Source organism: Trichomycterus rosablanca, chromosome 14 (assembly GCF_030014385.1).
Source record: "Trichomycterus rosablanca isolate fTriRos1 chromosome 14, fTriRos1.hap1, whole genome shotgun sequence".
NCBI lineage: Eukaryota > Metazoa > Chordata > Actinopteri > Siluriformes > Trichomycteridae > Trichomycterus > Trichomycterus rosablanca.
Genome location: NC_086001.1, coordinates 12020157 through 12046074, shown reverse-complemented (window position 1 = coordinate 12046074; position 25918 = coordinate 12020157). Strand labels below are relative to the sequence as shown.

Here is a 25918-nt window from a genome sequence, read left to right as displayed (position 1 = left end):
CTATGGTCAGGTGTGCACATACTTTTGGCTCTACAGTGTATTTGAAGTTTAAGTTATGTCAAACTCATTTTATCAGCTGTGCAAAAGTGCTGCATTTACTGTTTCTCTAGTGCAGGAATATTAATTTATTTAATCATTCATCATTAATAACCAAGGCACTCGGGTGCCACAGTGGTCTATAACACTAGTCCATCATCCCTGAGAAACCGGTTTAAATCTCAGCAGTTATTATCAGCTGGTAAGGTGTCTACACAGATACAGTTGATTATGTCTGGGGAAATGGATTGCGCCCACTGTTTCCTTGACCAGAATAAAGAAAGTGGTTAATAAAAAATAAAAATAAATGAATCGCCTTGAATAACCTTGAATTCCTATTCAGGTTTGCAAGGCTGGAATACACATTGGACAGAACACCACTTCATTACAGAATAACACTTTCTCAACTTCTACAACTGGGTAATTTAGAGCAGCCAATCTACCTTCTGTATGAACAGGTCAGGCTCTTGAAAGGTAGTGTATTAAGGTAAGGTTCTAAGCAACCAGAACCCTAAAGCTGTGTGGTTAAACTAAATGTCAATGCAAGTTCGACAGATTTCCTTTTTTGTTTTAATTTCCATACATTTGGCTTCTTGTGTAGGCTAAACACTGCCACATATCTTTACATCAAGTGATTAGAATAAAAAAAACAGTAAGCTAATCTTAAATCTGACATTTTCTGTTATGTTAGCTTACCTGATCCAGTTCTCATAATAAAGCCTTACAAATTAACCAAGGGAAGATGGTGCGATGTCTTTAAATATTCATAATGTAATTCAAAGGAAGACAAATATCAAGATAAAGCCTTTTGAAAGTTCCTCAAACAGGGCATGAGAAGACAATATTCATTTCTGTTTTTTTTCAATTGGGAAATAGCCACAAGACGAAGTATTTCTTTAAAACATGCAAAAACCTAAACAATATGCCATAAAATGAGAATATAAAAATGAACTGTACAGTCTTAATCTTAACACTGCTTCAAAGACTCTATTCCTAAAGCCAACAAGTTCCTTAAGGACCTTAAAGGCTATTTCCTTACATATCTGGTACTTCTGTTCCCACACCGTGACTTTACTGTTTGGTTTATTTAGTAGGAATGGGTAAACAGGGTCCCATTTTCCTTTCTTCTCATGGGATAACTTAGTATTGGATGCTCCACTCAGGAGTTCCTTTGTATTCATTTACATAACCAGAACAACGTTTTCCCATGGTGAAATAATTAAAACAATAAAATCTTTTTTTGATGTTACCACCAGACATAAAACAAGTATTTAGGTGTTGTTAAGCCTAACCTAGCCTAAAGCACAATCTTTAATAAGATATAAAGAGTATTTAGTCATTAAAATAATGTACAAACTGTACATGTAAAACCATGACACTAAATACTGTATGCCAGAAAATACAAAACTATATGACTACTCACTTAACTGTGCAAGATTGGAGAAATTGGTAAATACGTCACCAGTATAGTTTGCTACTAATGCTAAATAAGGCATCATTATAGTTAAAGTTTAAGTCAAAAGTTTACCAACACTACTAAGAAGCATCTTTTTTTCATTACAGTAGTTACACCGATCAGACCTAACATTATGACCACCTTTCTAATATTGTGTTGGTCTGCCTTTTGCTGCCAAATCAGCCCTGACCCATCGAGGCATGGACTCCACTAGACCCCTGAAGGTGTGCTGTGGTATCGGTCACCAAGATGTTAGCAGCAGATCCTTTAACTCCTGTAAGTTATGAGGTGAGGCCTCCATGGATGGGACTTGTTTGTCCAGCACATCCCACAGATGCCAGACATGGGCCAGCCTTTGCTCCCCACGTGCATCAATGAGCCTCGGCTGCCCATGACCCTGTCGTCGGTTTACCACTGTTCCATCCTTGGACCACTTTTGATAGATACTGACCACTGCAGACCGGGACACACCCTACAAGAGCTGCAGTTTTGGAGATGCTCTGACCCAGTCATCTAGCCATCACAATTTGGCCCTTGTCAAACTCACTCAAATCCTTCTAACATCAACTTTGAGGATAAAATGTTCACTTGCTGCCTAATATATCCCACCAACTAACAGGTGCCGTGATGAAGAGATAATCAGTGTTATTCACTTCACCTGTCAATGGTCATAATGTTATGCCTGGTCGGTGTAGTCATTTTCTGTGACTAAATTTTGTCCAGACAAAATGTTTCATTCTTTCATGGATCTACTGGGTCAAAATAGTGAGAAAAACAGCTTAGATCAGTTTGGTGATAAAAAAAGAAGTTTTATTATGTCAGCATCAAATTCAGGTAGGATGTGTTTTAGGGTGGGAATTGTACACTTGATGTAATTAATATTATCAGAATTATAATATTAATATAAACTTTACACCCAAAATGTCTTAGCTCTAATCCTATTGGTGTTTTTGCTCCAATCACATTGGTGCCATTTTTACATATTTGTCGTCTAAATTGATACCAACTGTATAAAACATTACAACATTTTTCTCTATCTCTCTATAAATGACAGCGCTGGTGTTTCATAAACTTCAAATGCAGTTTCTGAGGAACACTTTTCCCTCTCTTGGAAATGCATTTGTAGTCCCCATGAGAAAACACCCCCCACCTTGGGGCCCTAGGTAGTCAGCACATTTGCTCCTTTGTTGTTACTCCATGCATTGGTTCATTGGATAACAATGGGCAGAAAGACTCCCACTTCCTTCTATTCTTGTGAGATTAGTTGATTTTGGAAGCCCCACCAGTGAATTAAATCTTAAACTTATACCCCCTCCCCTTTGTTCCCCAAGGTACAAAGACTGTAAATATTTCCTCCAAGGTACAACCTTGGCCCTTAAGGTCCAATTACATACCTAGAATGACATTTTGTTTCCCAGGTGAAAGATACACGCTAACAAACTAAACACGTACCCTTGTACCACCAAATGCCCCTATGTCTTGGCAACTGATTGGTTGCCAAGGGTAAGCCGTAGCCTAGTGGTTAAGGCACAGGACTAGTAATCCAAAGGTTGCTGGTTCAAGCCCCACCACTGCCAGGTTGCTGCTGTTGGGCCCTTGAGCAAGGCCCTTAACCCTCAGTTGCTCAGACTGTATACTATAACTGTAATGTAAGTCGCTTTGGATAAAGGCGTCTGCTAAATGCTGAAAATGTAAATGTAAATGATTGGCAGGCTGTCAACAGAGGCTTTCTTGAAGCCACATAATTCTGATGTAGGCCACTTAGTCAGGATCATGTTGATTACTTCTAAACCATTAGCACATTAATGGCAGTTTAAAACCCTTAACAGGGAAGATTGTTGTTGGTAATGGTTTTGTCCTCCTATTTCTTACTTAATTCAAAACCAAAGTCAATTCCCTCTTCCTACTTCAGTCTGTCCTTGTATCATGGCTACCAGTTTAAAAGAGTGAAGGCTAACAAATGTTTTCTTCACACCCAAAGCTATCAATGCCTGTCAAATTGCCGCTCATGCAACACCCTAGTACAGCTAAAAGCACCTAGGTGGAAGTATAACGACTCTGTTTTGTAAATAATAGTTAACAGACACCATTTGTGAATATCCCTGACTGACAGTAAACCCAGAAATGCTAAACCTTCTATCAAAAAAGCAGGACTGGTCATTCTCTTCAAGGTTAAAACTTTTTTTGGCTCATTTTGTAGTATAAGTATGGACATATGCAAAAGCCCCAGCATTCTGGCGAGCTTCGCTGGATGCATGACTCCCTTGCTGGTCGAGCAGGGCCACAGGATAGGACATAGGACATACCTCCTCTGACACAAGCAACTTTACACAGGCCAGCAGTATTTTTACAGAGAGTTTTAGCACAAAAAGAGGACATTGCTATTCTCTCTTCATTCCTCTGCCACTCCTCAGCCAGACAGTATGGATCTCTTGAAAACACAAGTAATTACATCTGTAGAGCACCCAAAAGGCCCATAGCACCGCTAAAATTTAAACTTGAGACTTGAATCTTGGGGTGGTAAACTAGTGTATTAGACTGAAGTTAAACTCGCAACATTCCTATAACAAAGCTTTACTGTTGTAGACATGTTTACCTATGACTCTTAGTTTAAGGGAAGACAGACATGAGCTTTATTGACATAAATTTAAATACCAGTTTTGCAGAAGTGTTCTTCAGGCTGAGATGTCACACATTCAAGCTAAAACTATTTAAGAAAGTAACTAATCGTAGCAGGTTTTAGATATCCGGTTCTTGTGTTTCTGCTTATTAATACCACGTTGTATGTATATTTTGATATATACAGTGGGGCCAAAAAGTATTTAGTCAGCCACTGATTGTGCAGGTTCTCCTACTTAGAAAGATGAGAGAGGTCTGTAATTTTCATCATAGGTACACTTCAACTATGAGAGACAAAATGAGAAAAAATAATCCAGGAAATCACATTGTAGGATTTTTTAAAGAATTTGTTTGTAAATAATGGTGGAAAATAAGTATTTGGTCAATAACAAACAAGCAAGATTTCTGGCTCTCACAGACCTGTAACTTCTTCTTTAAGAAGCTCTTCTGTCCTCCACTCGTTACCTGTATTAATGGCACCTGTTTGACCTCGTTATCTGTATAAAAGACACCTGTCCACAGCCTCAAACAGTCAGACTCCAAACTCAACCATGGCCAAGACCAAAGAGCTGTTGAAGGACACCAGGAAGAAAATTGTAGACCTGCACCAGGCTGGGAGTTAATCTACAATAGGCAAGCAGGTTGGTGTGAATAAATCAACTGTGGGAGCAATTGTAAGAAAATGGAAGACATACAAGACCATTGATAATCTCCCTTGGGGTCAAGATCTCATCCCGTGGGGTCAAAATGATCATGAGAACGTTGAGCAAAAATCCCAGAACTACACGGAGGGACCTGATGAATGACCTGCAGAGAGCTGGGACCAAAGTAACAAAGGCTACCATCAGTATACACACTACGCCGATGCAAATCCTGCAGTGCCAGGCGTGTCCCCCTGCTTAAGCCAGTACATGTCCAGGCCCGTCTGAAGTTTGCCAGAGAGCATATGGATGATCCAGAAGAGGATTGGGAGAATATCATGTGGTCAGATGAAACCAAAATGGAACTTTTTGGTAAAAACTCAACTCGTCGTGTTTGGAGGAAGAAGAATGCTGAGTTGCACACCATACCTACTGTGAAGCATGGGGGTGGAAACATCATGCTTTGGGGCTGTTTTTCTGCAAAGGGTACAGGACGACTGATCCGTGTTAAGGGAAGAATGAACAGGGCCATGTATCGTGAGATTTTAAGCCAAAACCTCCTTCCATCAGTGAGAGCATTGAAGATGGAACGTGGCTGGGTCTTCCAGCATGACAATGATCCCAAACACACTGCTCGGGCAATGAAGGAGTGGCTCCGTAAAAAGCATTTCAAGGTCCTGGAGTCTCCAGACCTCAACCCCATAGAAAATTTGTGGAGTCCGTGTTGCCCAGCGACAGCCCCAAAACATCACTGCTCTAGAGGAGATCTGCATGGAGGAATGGGCCAAAATACCAGCTACAGTGTGTGCAAACCTGGTGAAAACTTACAGGAAACGTTTGACCTCTGTCATTGCCAACAAAGTTTATGTTACAAAGTATTGAGTTGAACTTTTGTTATTGACCAAATACTTATTTTCCACCATAATTTACAAATAAATTCTTTAAAAATCCTACAATGTGATTTCCTGGATTTTTTTTTCTCATTTTGTCTCTCATAGTTGAAGTGTACCTATGATGAAAATTACAGACCTCTCTCATCTTTCTAAGTAGAAGAACTTGCACAATCAGTGGCTGACTAAATACTTTTTGGCCCCACTGTATATATTCAATCCAGTTAGTTTTCTCAGCCCTTGTTTATTATAGCAAGTAAGCAAGTTTTAACTGGCTAGCTTGCTGCTAATGGGTCTTGCTGTGCTGGAATGTAGAGATTCATAATTACACAAAACCCTGCTTAAAGTGTATTTAAACCACTTTGTGGTTCGACAAAGCTATCTTTCTCAGCTTTTCTTGGAAATCTATATTGGCTGTCCCATTGGACCATTTTGCTTCATAAAATAAGTCTGTTGCCAGTCTTCTGAGGGGTTCTTTTACAATGATGGTCAAAGCTGGGTCACTTTACTCGCTTGACACATGTAAAACAGGTTTTATACTGTATGCATTAATTAATAATTCAGCTGTCTGCAACTGTAGATGTCAGTCGAGCACCCCTGAATCAACAGTAATGGAGTAACAGGAGTCTGATTTGTGAATATGTGGAATGATACACTCAGATTAATGCTTTCTGCACCATTTATGTTCTGTTCCTCCACAAGACAAGGAGGTGACATGATGGTTAAGTGTTCAGCCTCACTGGTGGAAAATCAATTAAAAGCCAGAAAGGCAGACGACGTCCGGTGCTGGATTACAGATCTTGATGTCACTCTTATTGGCTCTTTGTGCGGGTTTTTTTACATGGAATATCTCATACCGCTGACTTACAGGATAAACATTTTGATTCTTTTTATCAGCTACCATCAAACATCTTAATAACATTTCTTCTATGCCTGAGAGGAGGGATGGCTAAAACCCTGCGATGGACTGATGCCCTGTCCTGGGGTATTCCTGGCTTGAAAAGCAAAATAAAGAAAACATGAACCACAGCTACCCTGAACCCATTTATGATGCTATATTTTCTCTTGGTTCTGCTGCAGTACCTTTTATCGCACTACTAAAGATAAATAACTAATGCCATATCCTGTCATGACCACAGATCTAGTTTTTACAACAGTAACAATCTGGACTCAACAGATGTGGCAGTACCACCACTGATCTTCTGCATCTTGCTTTTGGACCTAATCCTTGGGATGATCACATATAACTTATAATGCTAATAACCTTAATCCATAAATTCACAGTGCACTCATGTAGAATTATATACAGGGTTGTTCTCTAGTTAGCTTGTAATATCTGGAATAAACAAGGATGAATGAACTAAAAAAAAATGGGATTTGAGCCACATGTGTACAATAAAATTTTGGTCTACTATATGTGGCAGTATGGGATATTTAGACAATGTATTTCAAAACTATGGCCAAAACAGCATCTATGCTTCCCAGGAAGGCCCTCAACAAGATTTTTAAGTGTGTCTGAGAGAATTTGTGCCTATTTAATGTCAGAAAAGAAGTCCCAATTTACCACAAAGAATTGTAGTGGGTTTTTATACCTACTGCAACCCTGAATAAAGTGGTGGTAAAAGAAACTGACTGGATGAATGAATGAATGAATAAATGAAATGTAGTGCGGTTGAGGTCAGAGCTTTATGCAGACCATTCCTCATGCAGGTTCCTCAATAACAAACACCTCAAAACCATAACTGCAACACAGTCATACAGCAAAGGGCCATTTCCAAACTGTTCCCAAAGTTGGAAGTTTTTACAATAGATTTAATACACCTTGTACCAATAGGTGCGGTTAAAACAATTGAACTTAGTAATTAGAAGGGTTGTCGACATACTTTTGTATGTGTCAGAATATTATAACTATTACATAATTTTAAATACAGATGTCCTGCACGTCGTTTGGGACACAAAAAATAAGCAAATCTACAGGCAAGACAAAGATACAGATAAATCAGCATACAGAAAGGAAGTGAAGAACCTTTTGGGGTGCTCAAAAAAAATCTAACCCTGAACTCCAACAAGGTCAAATAGTCAATTACGGACATAATGAAGTCTGAACGCATCAATTTCACTTGATATTAATCAGTGAAGATATGGTAAAAAGGGTGTTTAAACTTCCTGAAGTAGATATCTCTAAGGATTCATAGTAGACATAGTAGTGAGGAATGCACAGCAAATAATGCACTTACTGAGAAACCTTTGAAAAGCAAATCTACCCTTTACACATCATTCCACACTTAATCACCCATAATGACGAAATGAAAACATGCTTTTAGAGTTTTTCAAAAATGACTTGATCTTTGGAACTACAAGTGGTTTAAGACTTGCTATTTAAAACTATTATTATGGAAATATCAAAGTTTGTGTCAAGGCGTTCAGGCGGCACAGCGGGCTATTATGCTAGACCATCACCGCTGCTATCAGCAGGGCTCGGCACCCTGTCTAAAATATTCCAGCCTCGCGCCTAGTGTTTCCTGATATATCAGACAAACCGCAACCCCAACCAGATTAAAGCAGTTGACGGACATAAAATGAAAAAAAAAAATCAATTCTTTGTGTCAAAATAATGGACTGTATTCCATACAGCTTCATCATAAGGCAAGGGTTCTCAACCGTATTTGGGCATTGTCCGCATTTTAGGGGCTGAAAATTTTTTATTTGTGACCAAGAACCAAACTTCATTTTTTCCAGAATATTACTGTTAAATAAATAATAAAATAAAAAAAGCATTTTGGGAAAGAAAACATTAAGGTCCTTGTGCCACCCAATAATAATAGATGGCATGTGCTTGAAATTACATCTGCCAATTTAATTCTATCACAAACCACATACAAAACTAACTGCATTTTCGCTCTGAAATCTTGAGTAACCTTATTAAATTTTTATTTATTTAACTGTATGTTTATACAGTCTTCAGTAGAAACAACTGATTTATGAAGACAACTTAGGCAAGTATTGCATTGCATAGCATAAGCATTAGCAGACTCAGCAGAAGGCAAGATTTACCATAGCAATTTATTAAACAGTAGCCAAATGTTTTGGACAATACCATGATAACTGTGCTATTATTTTTACCTCTTCGGGTGATGGTGAACATTTCTGGTCCTGATATAAGTATGTTGTCAGAATCTGTTTAACCAATCCCAAACAGAGATGGATCCTATTTATTTTAAGCCGAATCATTATGTCGTGGCCACTTTAATATGAACAGTTGGTACCAGACCCGGTTTACTCTCCAGAGACCTGGCAACCCTGTTCAGAGGTACAGCTAAACTAGGGCATGCTTTTTCTCCCTGTGAGCAATTTCTCATTGTGAAACATTTATTAGCATTTTAAAATGCAGCATGGTGGTTCAAAAGAACTAACTCTGTGAGTCTTAAACCCGTATGATTAATACAATTCCAGGCTCAACACATTATTTCAATAGACTGAGGTCAGTAAACTGTTTCTTCTCCAAAAAATGAATAATTAATGGGAAGCAAATTACAACTTGAATAATGTTTGTCGCCTCATAACTCTATTTCACTTTGGTGACTACAGCTATGACTTTCACCAGTGAAAAATCAGGAAAAGAATAGCATAGCATTAGCACATGCCACCCTAATGGAGCTTGCTTTAGGTTCCGGAGTGTTGTCACGATCCATCAATAAATTGCAAATTGGGTGTCACTTATAAAGTGACAGTACCCTCAAGATAAATTGTCCTACTTGCCCAATTTAGCGATTACATGTAAATATCAGTAAGTCTCTTCTAAAAAGAAAAAAAAAACAAGTGTTGATTAATTAAAACACTCTGTATAATTAGAATCAGCCATCACAGCACAAAGCAAGATACACTGTATAGCCCAACACCACTTCAACTTGTTTAGTTACCATCATTTATATCAAATTAGGCAGCAGTTTGGGGAAGGCCCTTTCCTCTTCCATCATAACTGTGCTGCTGTGCACAAAGCAAGGTCTATAAACGTCTGTGTCTGCACAGCCCTGACTTAAACCCAACTACAAATTTCTTTGCTTTTTTTGCTAAATGGACAAATTCACACAGACACACTTTACAATCCAAAAAAGGAGTAGTCTTATGTGACACATAATACATCATCATTTAATACTGGACTGTGCAAATTATTTGAAAACCTGGCAACCTTTAAGGTTTCAATATGGAGTGGCATGACTGATGCATAGCAACACGGGTCCTGGGACCTAGACTTGATCCCTGCTTTTAGTCACTGTCTGAGAGGTTTGCTACAGGTACTTTGGTTTCCTCTCACCTCACAAAACGATGCAGAAGGTGGTGTTACTATTCTAAAATGCTTCTTGGTTTGTGTGAGTGGGTAAATTAGGTTCGTTTTTGCCTTCTGCTCTCTGACCAGGACAGAGCAGTTACTGAATATCAAAAAAATTACTAGTGACCTGTCCGGGGTGTTTCCTCCTAAGGCTGTTATGTCCACACAGAATCAAGGAGTGGGGCCAACCTTATATTAATGCCATATGTTTTATGGGTTTACGGGTTTTGCAGCATGGTCAAGTATCAACAGTGGCTACTATACAACTATGTGGCTGCCATACAACACGACCAAAATATATAGATAACCATATATCAAATGAATTCAGCGATTTTAACCACATACGTGCTATTTAATTCAAGTATATACCTCTATTTATAAGCCAATTCCACTTCAGTTTAAGCTCACAGACAGGTGGCCTTGCATTTCCTTGTAAATTGCTGTAATAGAGATTGGAATTCATTGTTCGACCAATAACAGCTAGTCATTCAGGTCCGGACACACCAAAGCACACTCAAACCATCACACTACCACCTTCATATTTGACATTCTGTATAATATCTGTAAAACAGGTGTGTTCAAACCTCTCATGTTGGGGACCAGATGGAGTAAAAAATATGCAAACACGGTTCCACAGACTCTTTTTGTAATAAAACAAAAAAATATATAACAAACCTACCTGATTACTAACAATTACCTTCCTTTTTATTTGAGTGACTAATTATCGTTCTTTGTCAGTGTTGTGTAAACTAAGATTTTGCCAATTTCACTCACCAGCTGATAATTGTTGTAGGGAGATTATTATAATTATTTAAATTAAACCTACACACAATTCACCCTGCATTCAAAAAAGATTCATTTTCCCAGCGCGCCTGAAATCTCCTGTATTCGCTGTCTAGTTTTCGCTTCTTTTGAGCCGCCATGTTTATCCAGAAACTCGGGAACATTAATGTAGGTGTAACGTTAATGTTTAAACTTGAGGGAAAGATGATGGGTGGCATTTTAGATTTGTTAAATGCGATAGCAACACCAAGAGTTCAAACAGTTCAAGCAGTTATTTTAATAGCGGCCAACTTTAATTTTATTTCTAAAATACCTTGCGAGCCGGTTCAAAAATGGTAACGTGCCAGCGGGCCGTAGTTTGGACACCCCTGCTGTAAATGGTACTGGAGCATTACACATAATCGAGGAAAACATGAACTTAGCAAAACACCTGGAACTTTCATTTCATTTACATTTTTCAACATTTAGAGGATGCTTTTATCCAAAACGACTTACAGTATATTGTCTAAGCAATTGAGGGTTAAGGGCCTTGCTCAAGGGACCAACAGTGACAACCTGGCAGTGGTGGGACTTGAACCAGCTACCTTTTGATTCCTAGTCCAAAACCTTAACCGATAGGCTACAACTGCCGGTTTCCACACAATAAAGTGAATGTACTTGCATGGTCTAGCAACTGTTCTGCAACAACTTTTCATCTCACTGAATCCTGTTCCTCGGATGATCAACCATATTAGCAATAAGGTGGAAAATTGTGCACGGCTAATTTTTTTGCCAAGTCTCTCCTTTTATTTAATCATTAGTCTTGCTTCAGTAAACGGAAATCACTTCGGATCAAACCGGCGCCCACTGACAGCCGGGTGCAGTTTCATAAAAAGTCTAGAATAAAAAATTGTCCAGGAAAATCCATGTAATCTTGAGAATCTGATATGTGTCTGAGCGCTGGTAGACAGCGGTGTAGCTTGAGTAAGACAGACCGGCATGGTAAGGCTTAGGGAATGCCTCAGTGTCACTTATTCTGATACACCACACATCGTCCTCATACAGCTCTCTCTAGATGCCGCTGTCATCGTCACGCTATGTTACATAATGCTTCTTGCAATCTTCCTCAAGTGTGCATGGTTGTTAGACACTGCCTTAAGTATAAATCCAGCCTTGAGTACAAACGCTTGACATATGCACACTAATTTGAGGGGATTCAGGAGGGTAGCAGGTCTGCCAAGTCTGCTACATATAAATCCTGCCTCTAAAATAATATAGAACTTCTTTTTTCAAGAATGAATTATTTATTTATATTAATTATTTCATCATTGCACTGCTTGAAAACCTCATTTGCATTCTCAAATGCTCATTCGGATTTAAAGCTATGTTCTAAACATGCAGTATATTACATATAGCATGTTGCAGTTATACATGCACACAATACAAGTGTCTTATGTGACACATGATATAAAACATCATCATTTAATATTGGACTGGCAAATGATTTAAAAACTTGGCAACCTCCGAGGTTTTATTATGGAGTTGCATGGCTGGTGCACAGCAACACGAGTCCTAAGACCTAGACTTGATCCCTGCTTCTGATCACTGTCTGTGAATGTTTGCTCCAGGTACTTTGGTTTCCTCCCACCTCACAAAAATGCAGACGGTGACGTTACTATTCTAAAATGCTCCTTGGTTTGTGTGGGTCTGTAATTTAGGGTTATTTTTGTTTCCAGGGTCCAGGGTATTTCCTGCTTTTTGCCTAATTAGTCAGACCCACCACGTGAAACAGACAAAAAAGAATTAATAAATTCCTAACACTAATGGATTAATCGTTGAGGATGTGAGAGATCTCCAAGCCGGGACAAGATAGGTTTATCTCAGGTGAGCGATTTATCATTTATAAAGCGATTTTTATTGTGTTTAAACAGTGTCTTTAGATGTGGCAGTAGTAGATGATTTTTATTGTGTTTAAACAGTGTTTTTAGATGTGGCAGTAGTAGATGATTTTTATTGTGTTTAAACAGTGTCTTTAGATGATGCAGTAGTAGATGATTTTTATTGTGTTTAAACAGTGTCTTTAGATGATGCAGTAGTAGATGATTTTTATTGTGTTTAAACAGTGTCTTTAGATGTGACAGTAGTAGATGATTTTTATTGTGTTTAAACAGTGTCTAGATGTGGCAGTAGTAGATGATTTTTATTGTGTTTAAACTGTCTTTAGATGTGGCAGTAGTAGATGATTTTTATTGTGTTTAAACAGTGTCTTTAGATGTGGCAGTAGTAGATGATTTTTATTGTGTTTAAACAGTGTCTTTAGATGTGGCAGTAGTAGATGATTTTTATTGTGTTTAAACAGTGTCTTTAGATGTGGCAGTAGTAGATGATTTTTCAAATGCTAAAAGTTGAAGTAGATCAGTGTGTTTTAATTTCTGAATGGCTGTTGCGGATGAGTTGTAGATCAGCGGCACATGTTAATGATGTCATCAAGATGCACCTTGTTGCGGCAGTTGCTGAGTGAGCTGGCAATAAACGGCACTCTGTTGGAACGTATCTTCGTGTGTTATTTACTCTACACACAAACAATGGCCTTATTTACATTAAGTGTTATTTACATTAAGTATTATTTACATTAAGCGACAGTATCGGATCGGATTGCACGGATTACAGAGTATCGGATCGGTGCCAGCCCTATTTTATTGTTACAGATTTAGTGCTAAACTATGATGCTATCTACTGTATATGCACATAAAACATCTCTATAAAGCTTTAATGTTTAGTCATAAAAACCCTTATCTAATTGTGTGTGAGATTTATCTAGGTAGGGTGCCCAAATGGCACAGTGTGAAAAAACTGGGCTAGTCCACTACCACTGGGATCCAGTGTTCCAATCCCCAGCCTTGCTATCAGCCCTCTTGATGCATTGTGACCGGTGTTTCTGTGGAGATCAGATCCACTGCAACCCTGACCAGGTTAAAGATGAATATGAAAGGAAAAATAAATATAGGTTGGCTTGTTTCCTTTTGCCACAGCAGATCAGTCTGGTGTGCATGCCTAAATAGGCATAGTTTAGTTTATATGCCGGTTTACCTTTCGTAACCCTCCTATTCCTGTCCGTGCTTGTGACCAGCACACTGTTAGGCTGTTTGATGCTTGACTGGCCAATAGCACTGCTGAGATTCTTAACAGTAGTGGGCTAGCATATTTTACAGCTGCGCCACCCAAACACCCTCTTGGCATCTAAAATATTATTATTATTATTATTTATTATTATTATTTTATTAATATCATTATTTTATAAGTTCAGCAGTGCACTCGCCATTTTGAGAACGAGAAGACTGGACATGTATTCACCTCCCTGTCACTGCAATAGCAGCTTTTACTGGCTGATTGAGGTGCTGGCATCAGTGGTGGATGAATACAGCAAGAATTCCATAATCCTCTGTGTTGTAAAGTTAAGTGGAAGGACCTGTCGCTGTCCCCGGAATCACAAGATGCAATGTGATAACGCACCCAGAACAGGACGCCAATCCATCGCAGTAGCCAAACGTCTGTACGTAGACACTCGGCCAGCAAGTAGCACCACTGGGATTCAAACACTGGATTCCAGTGGTAAGGGAGCTAGTATAATTTATGTCATTTATAGAATGTACAAGCATCATTATATATGATTATAAGTAATGTGTATATGTTTTATATTATTAGTTCATCTTTAGAAATACACTAGATTAGGTTAAAGCATTGCATTTAATACAGCATCCGCTCACATAAAGCCCTACATGCACTATAGAAAAACTGATAATTTGGTTCAAAGTGGTCTCACTTTCGTTTGGTGAGAGTGTAAAACGTTCCAAACCATTAGTAAAGAAGAGAGTGAGTCATGCTGCACACTGCCGTGATTTCTCTAATGAACGGATCAGACCTGCATAACAAAGCTAACACCAGCAGTGCATCAAAATGATTGTTTTAACCAAACAAAGGGATTTATCTGAGCCTGTGTGAACACTGCAAATCTTTTAATCCCTTGGTTTGATCAAAGTAATGAAAAAATGTTTTTAAATTATTAAATAGCAGGGTAAGATTCATAAATAGATATTAATTATGTAAGAAAAATATTAAAAATCAAAGAAATGCTTTTTATTTTTCTGAAGAGTATTTGGGAATCATTATTAGGACCTCTGAGACCTGAGACTGAGGCATTTTGAGTTCACTTTGTTGCAGTGTACACAGCGATGGAGCTACGTGCACTCACCAAGCTCTTTATTAGGTACACTTATCTAGTTTGAACATTTATTATTTTACATTTTCAGCATTTAGCAGACGCATTTATTCAAAGCGACTTACAGTACAGTGACAGAATACTGTCTAAGCAATTAAGGGTTAATTAAGGGCCTTGCTCAAGGGCCCAACAGTGGCAACCTGGCAGTGGTGGGCTTGAACCAGCCACCTTTGGATTACTGGTCCAGTACCTTAACCGTTAGGCCACAACTGTCCCATTTTACAAGCTGAATTTACTATATAGAAGAACTTTGTGCGTGAAGAATTTTGTACTGACTTTCACCCATCTCTTGCTCTGTAGACTTTTTACCCCCCTGTATCTCAGTTGAAAGAGACCCCATAGGACCTCCACTGTCCATATGGTTGGTGGACGATTTTCAGCACTGCCCTTCTAACATGTTAGCAACATTAGCCTTTTATCTTCAGTAAAAAATAAAAAAAAGCAAACTGTAAACACCAAATGTCTTTCTGTGTGTGAATAAACTTTAGGTTATGCTAAAAATAAATGTCATTTTGTATTAGAACAAGGATTTGTAAGAAGGAAGAAATGCTACCATACAGAAGATGATAATAGCATGTTTATGATAACCACAATGCTACACCTACATCACACATCCCACTCTATTAACATCTTTAATGCCAGCCAAAAGAAACCCAGAGCTGAATGTCAACCAAGCCCAAGCTGTTTCTACAATTCCTCTGTAAAATACCCACTGGTAACATCAAAGGTCAACAAATCCTAAGTGACCACAATACGGGATTACAGCACACCTTGGAGAATCTCACACACCTGCAGATTTAGATAATGAGGTCTTCCAGGAACCACTAATGAGGTCAAAGCCCCAAACAATGAAATTGTAAAGGTCATGTATATTAAGAAGTGATTATTGGCTTTACACTGACTCAATAGCAAAATCAGTTTGAATATTTCACATAGTAAATCGGATTCTTTATAATATTGTAACAGGGTGGTTCATGGTGTAGCGCTGCATCTGCAAGAATTAAAAATGAACCCAGTATGCAGGATGCTTAACCAAGGTTGACAATACTGTGGCTAAAAAGCCACAACCAAAATGCAAATGACAAGGGTGACTAAAACAGCAGAAACTATCAAAGTATCAAATAAAATGTACAAAACCAGAAGCAGCTGGCAGCCAGTTAAGAGAGACATGTCAATCATCTGCGCCTCCATGCCCCCTCTGAAGGCCATAAATGGAAAACTCCATGGCAGGTGAGCAATATACTATATCTCAAACAAGAAGCATTGGCCAAATGTATGTGAACACCCCTCCTTATTATTAAGATTAGGTGTTTCAGCCACACTCATTGATAACAGGTGTACAAAATTCCTTTTTTAAGCCAACGTGCCTGTAATTTTGTGACAACCATTTGGGGAAGGCTTATTTCCATCAGACCAACCTGCGAATTGGACCAAGGACCTTCTTGCTGTGAGGTAACAATGCTACCCACTGAGCCACCATGCCGCCCTAAATAAGGTCTATAAAAACATAAACCGTATCCAAATTTAGTGCCCAATGTCACGAATGCTCTTTTGACCAAATTGACACAAATTCCCTAAAGCGTCTCCAATAGAGTGTGGGCTGTAGTAGTAACGGACAGGGGAGGATGGGGCAATTCCAGAATAGTGCTAATGGTTTTGGAATGGGATGCTTTGGTGTCCACATACTTTTGGCCAAATGCAATAATACTATGCTTTAGCTATTTTACTAAAATTTTACTTATAGTTGCATAATAAATGTAAAACAAAATACGCAATATCACATAACCCCTTTTCTCATTGCCTCTGTTAATGCATATTTGTCACATTTGATAATTCTACAACATTAAAACTTTATATGTTGAAAAAAACTACACTGTAATTATTTAAAGATTATATGCGTTATTCAACATCCATATCACCCTTGTGAAATATAACTGCCCTCTGCTTATCAACCAATTCATTACATTTAATTGCTGAGCAAAATTAGCTGATTAAACACAGTCATGCTTAATTTTATCCAGTTCTGTAGATTATAAATATATAAATATTACTCATCTTGAACCTCACCATCAAAACCAAGCACCATAAGATTTCTACAGGAACACTATGCCACAATCAGTTAAAATTAAATCACACCGAGTTACAAAGCCATTTCTAAAGCTTTAAGACTCCACAGAACCACAGTGAAAGCCAAAATCTGCAAATGGAGGTAATGTGGAACAAAAATGAATTTAACCAGGTGTGGCCACACTGGTAAAAAGAGCTCAGCAATAATCAAAACATCTAAAGAACCGGTGTTGTAAAAAGCCTCTTTTAAACAAGTTCACCCTGTGTAATTTGTTTTGTTTAATGATCTGATGTCATTGTGACAAATATGCAAAGCTGAGGCAATCAGAAATCACAGCACTAAATATTGCTGGATATAAAGTGTTACGACAAGCTGGTATAAGCTGGTATAATCAACATTATGGCACATGGTATCTGGTTTATAGTTTATATTTTTTTACAGGTACATACACTCACCGAGCCACTTTATAAGGCACACCTGTACACCTGCTCATTTATGAAATTATTAAAAGCATAAAGCAAAAAATCATGAGAAATAGTTATTTGTTCACATCCAATGTAAGAACAAAAGAAGTGAGTTTGACCATGACGTGGTCATGTGCCAGACGTCTCGGTTTATATATGTGAAGACTTGTTGATATACTGGGATTTTTTTACACACAACAGTTAGAGTCTATGTAGAATTGTAATACAAACATAGTGAGTGACAGTTCTCTGGAATCACACTGTTGGTAAACGATTTCATTAAAGAAGTTTGAATTACTGTAGCCTTTCTGTCATCTCAAACCGGTCAGCTCATCCTCCACTGATCTTTTTAATTACAGAGGCATTTCAAACCACTGAACTGCCGCTTACTGGACATTTTGTGTTTTAGTTCCTCACCATTCTGTATGATATTCATAAATTCTATATAGGCTGTATGTTGTAACATATTCAATCAATACTGCTTTCAAAGTCACTCAGGTCACATTTTGTTTGCCCATTTTGACCTGTACTCTTGGCCTGTGTATATACAGGTGTTCCTTATAAAGAGGTTGTGAGTGTACGTTTATATTTTCAGTTTGCATTTTTTTTTTTTTTTCCCCACCAAATGTAGATTTAAGCACTTCTTGATTTCTTTTTTCGTTAAAACTACTCTTTTACCCACTTCAATTCTGCTATTTTGCATTTTGTTAAAAGCAAACTGTTCCTTGGATAGCACATTTTGTAAGAACACTCACCTGACATCTTCATTAAAAAACTAATTCATCTGTAAAACCATTCATTAACAATAATACGCTATGTGCATGGCTGTAAAAATGGCCCTCGTCTGACTTATTTTTTCATTGCATATTTGTCACATTGAAAAAAATTCAAATCATTAAACAAGACATACCCTGAGATGGAATGCCACCCTGTTTATGGTGTAGCCCCCTCTTGCCTCCAGTGTTTTCGGGAAGACTCCGGATCCGCCGCAGCCCTGATTAGGATGAAGTGCATTTAGAGGTTGTATGCACAAATAAACAAAACATATGTAACAAAGAAACCTTGTAACTGTGCACCTCGCAGAACTGCTTAAAATTCAGGTATCACTACAGCATCTCCACTGGCATATAAAAAAAATGGTAATGGTTCTTCTTGACCATTTAGATGAAAACTCCTCAGAACCCAGTTAAGTTGAAGATAAAATGACCTTGCTACGCCTTCGTTTTTATTTTTTCATCTAATAGTCGGTAAATCGCATTGACAAGGCAACAAGGGTCTAGACAACAAGGGTCTCAATATATCAGTACTTCATTAGATTAACATTATACCACTTGTTAAACATAGCAGTAGTAGTGTGTTGTTGTGGGGGTGCCTTTGGTCCTAGATGTTGTGCTGTTATTGCATTTCACCCTGTATTGATAAATTCTTAAGCAAATATAAGGTCTTCAGTTCCTGAGCTGAAAATGAGATATTGTTTGTTTACGCAGAAAAACAATGATCCAAAATCGTAATCTATTTGCTGCTAAAGGTAGTGCGAACAGTTATAAGTAGCACCCTACTCAATTCACGTGGAAATGTGCTTACTATTATGGACCTCGTTTTTCAGAAATCACAGATTTCATGGATTAAAAAATTTTTTTAAACTACACTCATAAATTGAATGATAGAATAAATGGAAGCTACAACAAACAGCCCAGCCTACTTAAACAGTTGAATGTAGACCTTCAGCGACAGTGCAAGACTTCATGTTCTCTCAAATTGTTTGGGAGTTTTCCAAACTCACTTACCTGAGTCGTGTTTTTAGCTGCTTTACACTTCGACATCTTGAACATTTTGACTAACCTATTGCTAACTGAATTGCCGTAGGATTGCTAGGACCTGTAGGGCCTCATTGTGCAAATTAACCAGTAAACATTAGGCACTTGAATGCTAAGTGAATGAAAAATGTTAAATCGCTAAACACAAACTTTGCATTTTGAATTTTACAGCAAATTGCAAATTACACAGAAAAAGTCTTGTTTCACGGCTGTAAATTAGGTAGGGTCTTAATTATAAGTTATAAGGGTATTGGAAAATTTTGTTACATAAATTTAAATGTAAATAAATTTTTTACAAATAGGTTGTGCTGTGGATTTTTCCCTAAATGGCTTTTGTGTGATGTGTCTTTATTCATTAAACATCTGTATTCCTTCAGTGTATCAAATATGCAATAAAGAGCAATCAAACTTTTTCAAATCCCTTTATATTGTTGGACATAAGCTGCTATGATGACATCATTATCTGTGTTTTGGCATTATATTATGGCACATGGTATATGTAGAATTCATGAATAACACATAATCATATTAAAGAAGATCCACGTTTCTTACCTTCACTGCAGTCCTTCCCCTGAAATCCAGTCTCAGAGCAGTTGCAGATCGGTTCATTGTCCACAAAGCTGCAAACTCCTCCGTTCAGGCAGATGTTTTCCTCATCACATGCATCAGTCTCCACCCCTGCACTACTGAAAATAGCCGGTGCTGAGTCGTTGACTTTTAAGTCTGTTATCCACCCTTTGAACGGAACCTGGTCCTTGACTACATTTGAAGTAAGCCTCAATGCCACAGAACGTAGCTCTGGCTGTATTCCTCCTAAGAACAAATGACTGAACACGGTCATGTCTCGTCTCTTGGACTGCACCTCCACCCACTTTACTTCACTGTCCACAATCAGAGTGGTGTTCCGGAAGTTCCTTTTTATAGTGATGGTGTGCCACTGGTCATCGTTGACCTCCACCTCCGAGAAGGCTGTGACAGGCTCGGCGCAGAATATGGAGAAGCGCAGGCTGAGTTTTCCGCTGTTCATCAGCAGCTCAAGAAAATCGCAGAATCCTTCATCGTCAAAGTACACCAAAAGCCCCTGCGAGCTCTTGGTTTTCATGTTAAAGCTCATTTCGCTATCACAGCAGGCGTTCCACATTGGAAAAGCTACCCACTGACCCTCAGCCCCGGAGAATTTCAGGCTAGCGCTGGCATCCACCATGGTACAGACAAACAGTCCCACCCAGAGTAAGCAAGCACTGTGCCACACTGGTAGCACCATGATGCAGAAGCTAATGGTCTCTACAGTTCTCAATTGCTTCCAGATTAAATACCAATGCTGGACCCCTAATAGCAATTTCTAGCTGATTTCTTTAAGTGCTGCTTTGTAGAAACAACAATGGATCTGCTGGCAATTCAGCCATCAACCCCTTACTTTTTACAACGAGCATTCTCCAGAAATCATTAAGCTTCACTACATATATCAGCAAAAATCACTCATTGCTTGGTCTTCTGACTTCTATTTCCTTTTTACAGTCATTACTCTGTTGTGTCAACAGTGGGCATATCTATTTATGCACACTTAGACACAATAAGGCATCTTCAAAAAACAAATAACATTTTCAGTAATATTCATTCTTGAATTGTGGGGTTAAGCAACCATTTTTCCTCATGTTAGAAACAGCAGAATCTAAAAAAAATAGAAAATACATTATCAGTCAAGTTCATTTCATGCTGTTACTGTTTACTAATCAAAGAAAAGACATCTATAAGTGGCTTTTTTATTTATTTATTTCTATATTTATTTAGTTAGTTAGTTAATTAGTCAGTTAGTTAGCAATTTGTTTTTTTATATTTTATTAATTTACATTCATTATATTGTTAATATTAATATTGTTTAACAATTACTATGGTCAAGAAAAAACTAAAATATTTAGGGAAATTAGCCATTAAATGTAATATGTTGTTTTTGGCTTCTTTAATTTATCAGCATAGGTTAGCATTATTAGTACATACTGTCAAGTTATTTATTTATTTATTAAAATTGAATGTGGACTGTATCAGTGTCAACCATGTTTTAGTTTTTAGTGGATCCCATATTGAAATTCACTGTCCAGACCAATTTCTTCCTATAGCATAAGATAATCATTTGGGTTTTTTTCCAACCCTGACAAGAGACCATTGTTACATGTACTTTTTAATGGCTCTTATTAATCTAGACCTAATTTAATGGACAAGAGAAGTCACTAGCTATAGTCAAACAGTCACTAAAGAGAGAATAAAAAGACAATGCTAGAAAATTAGATGACATTGTAAAAATGTCTACACCACCATATTGGTAATTATTAATCGGCAATTATTCAGCCAACTTATAAAAAAATTTTTAACTAAAAGCTGCAGTATACAATAGATATATAAAGTATTCAGACTGCTTGGCCCTTAGTACACTGTTTTGTGGATTTTATCTTGAATTGATAAATTATAATTGTCCATTCTACATTATTCTGCACTTTTTGAGTTTTGGGAAATTAATTAAAAATCAAAAACTGAAGTAAAAGGCACCTAAAATTGTGGTCAGGTGCATTATGTTTACTTTAAGTATTCTTGAGATGTGCAGGGAATTAAATTAAAGTCTACCAATAAGAGCCCACAATTTAGTCCCATGGATCTTTGTGAATCTCAGTAATCAAACTGTTGCAGAGCAGAGATCAGGACAAACAAATACAATTAAATTTAAATGTTTCCAGAACTGCAATTTTCTTAATAATTATGTAAAAAAAAAGCTTCCTAGAATTGCCCGTCTGTCCAAATGTGACATCTAGATAAGAAGGCCTTGGTCAGGAAGGCAAAATAGAACCCACTGTCACTCTAAAAGAGCTCCAAAAGTTCTATGCAGAGAAAGAAGAACCTGTTGAACTGACAGCTATCCCTTCAGCACTCTATAGAAAGAGACAAGCCACTGCTGAGTTATAGTTTACTTAACAGCATTTAATATACCAGAGAAAAAGAGAATTAAACTCAAGCGTTCATGGAAAGGACAGCAAGCATTATGTCTGGTGAAAAACAGGCTCTGCACATCACCTGGTTAATACCATTTCTATGGTAAAACATGGTGGTGGGAGCATCATGTTATGGGGTGTTTCGCAGCAGCAGTATCAGGGAGACTGTTAAGAATTAGGGGATAGATTAATGCAGCCAAATACAGCCCATGTGAACTCAAACTAGAGTGACAGTTCGTCTTTCAGCATGGCCACAACCCAAAGCACAAGTCACAGCCCAGACATACACTCCATCAAACATCAGTAGAGTGACTTGAAGATGCCAGTTCACAGACTTCAAGCATCCAAAATGACAGAGCTAGCTTCATCTGCCATGAAAAAATGGGATAAGCTGCCTAAATCCAGGTGTGTAAACTTGCAGAGATGTGTCCTAAAAGTCTTGCAGCTGTAATTGCGGCTGGAAATGACTAAATAAGAATTTGTGAATATGAATTCTCAGTATTTAAAATTCATTTTAAAAAAACAAATCTAAAATATGTTTTCAATTACGTCATTATGGGTGATTAAGTGCAGATTGATGGATTAAAATGGTAGTTATATAAAAATGTAAAAAATACAATTAAATCCACAAGTGTGCAAAAAGACAAAGGGTCTGAATACTTTCTAAATCCACTGTATATATTACTAATTCAACAAATCCAGTCATATTTTTATTTAAAAAAAATATTTTTAGACACAGCATTGTGTCCTGGAATTCACAAAAAGGGACCAGATACAGAAATCATTGAAATCCCAATGCTGTTACATTTTCTTTACAAGTGTACAAAAAAAAAAAAAAGCATATTTTTGTTGCTTCACTATGTGTTCCTAAATTATAACTAAATAGGTCGAACTGCCTTGACTTTGTTATTGAGAAAACCCTCATCGTGCCACTTTGGGTGGTTCCATGTTCTGCTTATCACTACATTGTTTCAGTTGAAGGAATTCAGCCGATCCATAATACTGAATACCTGCGCAGCTTCACCAGCACTGATCGAATTCTTTATCTATGCCAGCCGAACTGCACGACTCATGCACCCACCCTGTTGCAGAACTGCCCACCAAAACCTAAGCCTGCACCCCTGCCAAAGACTTTTTACGCATGCAACTTGTACACAACTCGCAAAAAGATATGAATCCAAGCCATAACACGTAATACTATTAACCACACAATAATAATCAGTTTCCATCCAAAAGATTAAGAAGTATAAATTAAAACGCCATTCATTCCGCAGTTACCTGAATGGCAATACGAGCTTGTTTTGTATGAGAATCGAACCCCGGTATCGCATCGTCTTGCCCCAGCAACATCCCTCCCTGCCTTATAAAATTAGGCTTGAGTCATGTCAGCATAAAGACAGCAAGTACATTTACCTGTAATGTCAACAAGCAGTGAAAGTTGCGTGAAGATAATCCTCTGATGATGATAATGAGGAGGAGGATTTTGGTGATGCGCTGTACGGACCCGCTGCGCTCCCACTGCCACGAGCCAGGCGGAGAGCTGGTCACGTGTCTCAGATCCAGGGTGGGCGGGGCTGTGGTCCTGCTGCAGCACCTTGGACAGCGAACACACTCCGTCTCAAGTCACACTCGCTGCTTAGACAAATTATGCAACTATTTTTATAACACTGTACAGCCAAAAGTATGTAGACACATGACCATGTGCTTTAATATGAAGTTGTTCCTCTCTTTTAGGCTATAATAGGAAGTGTCTGTGGGAATTTGTGCCCATCTGGTCAAAATAGCAGCGTTAAATAGGCGGTTATAGCCTAGCGGTTGAGGTACTGGACCTAGGGTGGCCAGCCGTCCGGCTTTAGGCCGGACAGTCCGGTTTTTCAGCTGCCAGTCCTCCGTCCATGCAACGCTAGAACGGACACTTAAAAATCCTCCTTTTGGAGTGAACTGGTTACATTTTTGATCAATATTATCTGTCATTGGCTCAGGTACATGTCAAAACAAATGCTTTGTATTTCATTGGTTTAACAGCCTCATTTGACTGCTTATAGTGCTACCTATCGTGGCTCGCCCACCACCACTGGCCAATCGCAGAAGGTCCGCTCTCTAAATGCTAATCTGTGATCGGGTGGTTGAATTTCGCCCACTCGCTCTGTTCTGCATACACCTCTACTTGAGTCAATTAGTAAACTTTTGGAGGCAACGAGGAACAGACTTAAATATCAAAAGTAAAAACAACATTTGGTGAGTAAAACAGTCATTTGTTATAGAATTCTTGCTTAAATTGGTCAAAAACTCTGTTATATGGGTTCTAGTTTCATTATGTGTGTTGCAGTATCATGTCCCCCCTGTTCCTGGTATGACATCCTCCTTTTGGGGGTGTAATGTCCTCCTTTTTGTGACTATGAATGTGGCCACCCTAACTGGACCAGTAAGCAGAAGGTCGCTGGTTCAAAATCCCACCACTGCCAGGTTGCCACTGTTGGGCCCTTAAGCAAGGCCCTTAACCCTCAATTGCTCAGATTGTAAGTCGCTTTGGATTAAAGCGTCTGCTAAATGCCGGAAATGTAAACGTAAATGTAGTGGTTAAGGTACTGGACTAGTGATTAGAAAGTCACTGGTTCAAGCCCCACCACTGCCAGGTTGAAACCCACAATGGCTCAGACTGTATTGTCACAATACTGTAAGTCGCTTTGAATAAAGGCGTATGCTAAATACCGAAAATGTAAATAGGGTTGGGGTCAAAGTTATTTGTAGGCAAATGAAGTTTCTCCACAACAAACTTGCCAAACCATGTCTTTATGCTGAACCAGTAAAGAGTTTTGCCTTTTTTAGATAAGATAAGATATGCTTTATTTGTCATGTATACATATACAGATGTACAGTACAATGAAATTCTTTCTTCGCATATCCCAGCTTGTTTGGAAGCTGGGGTCCGAGCGCAGGGTCAGCCATCGTACAGCACACCTGGAGCAGACAGGTTTAAGGGTCTTGCTCAAGGACCCAACAGTGGCCGCATAGCAGAGTCTGGATTTGAACTGCCAATCTTCCGGTTGATGGCCCAAAGCTCTACCCACTAGGCTACCATAACTGTTTTTTTAAAGCATATTATTTATTTTATATAATTGATTTTTTTTTTCATGCCTGTTAGCAATAAATGTGGCTGAAACACCTAAACTCAATAATCTGAAGGAATGTCCACATACTTTTGGCCATATAATGTATTTATTGTCTTATAAAATGTAATACTTTTTTATCCTTTAAGACAATCTGTAAGATTTTGTGCATTGCCAATAAATAAATACAAATCTTAAAAGAAAAGGTAAGTTTAATCTCATGAATACATTACTTTGCCACACATGCCCAACAGGGCAGGTCACTAAGGCCCTCGCCACTGGGGTGCCAGGTGTAGCCCCGCACCTACAAGAACAAAAAATTAACCCAGTATACAAGATGCTTAACCAAGGTAGAACGATACTGTGGCTAAAAGCCACTAACAAAAAAATTCAAAAGTATTTTCCCTAAAAATCCATGGCCAAATTAACAAAAACAAAGTAATAAATGAAAAACACAAAAACATC

At 38.2% G+C, this 25918-nt stretch overlaps 1 protein-coding gene across 29 annotated transcripts in view; it reads right to left on the bottom strand.

Annotated features, from left to right (window-relative positions):
* LOC134326035 (neurexin-1a-like) overlaps positions 1–25918 on the bottom strand; it is a 482010-nt gene that overhangs the window by 448789 nt on the left and 7303 nt on the right. For 14 of the 29 annotated variants that reach the window (XM_063008227.1, XM_063008229.1, XM_063008243.1 and 11 more), the window contains exons 2-4: positions 25687–25757; positions 23757–23937; positions 19915–21034 (exon numbers count right to left, since the gene is read on the bottom strand). In XM_063008227.1, the coding sequence (XP_062864297.1) occupies positions 19915–20626 (712 nt within the window). In that variant the 5' untranslated portion in view covers positions 20627–21034; positions 23757–23937; positions 25687–25757. Of the gene's footprint in view, positions 1–18455; positions 18540–19914; positions 21035–23756; positions 23976–25686; positions 25758–25918 lie in introns of all 29 variants that reach the window. The other 15 variants (XM_063008218.1, XM_063008221.1, XM_063008228.1 and 12 more) reach the window with 3 other exon arrangements.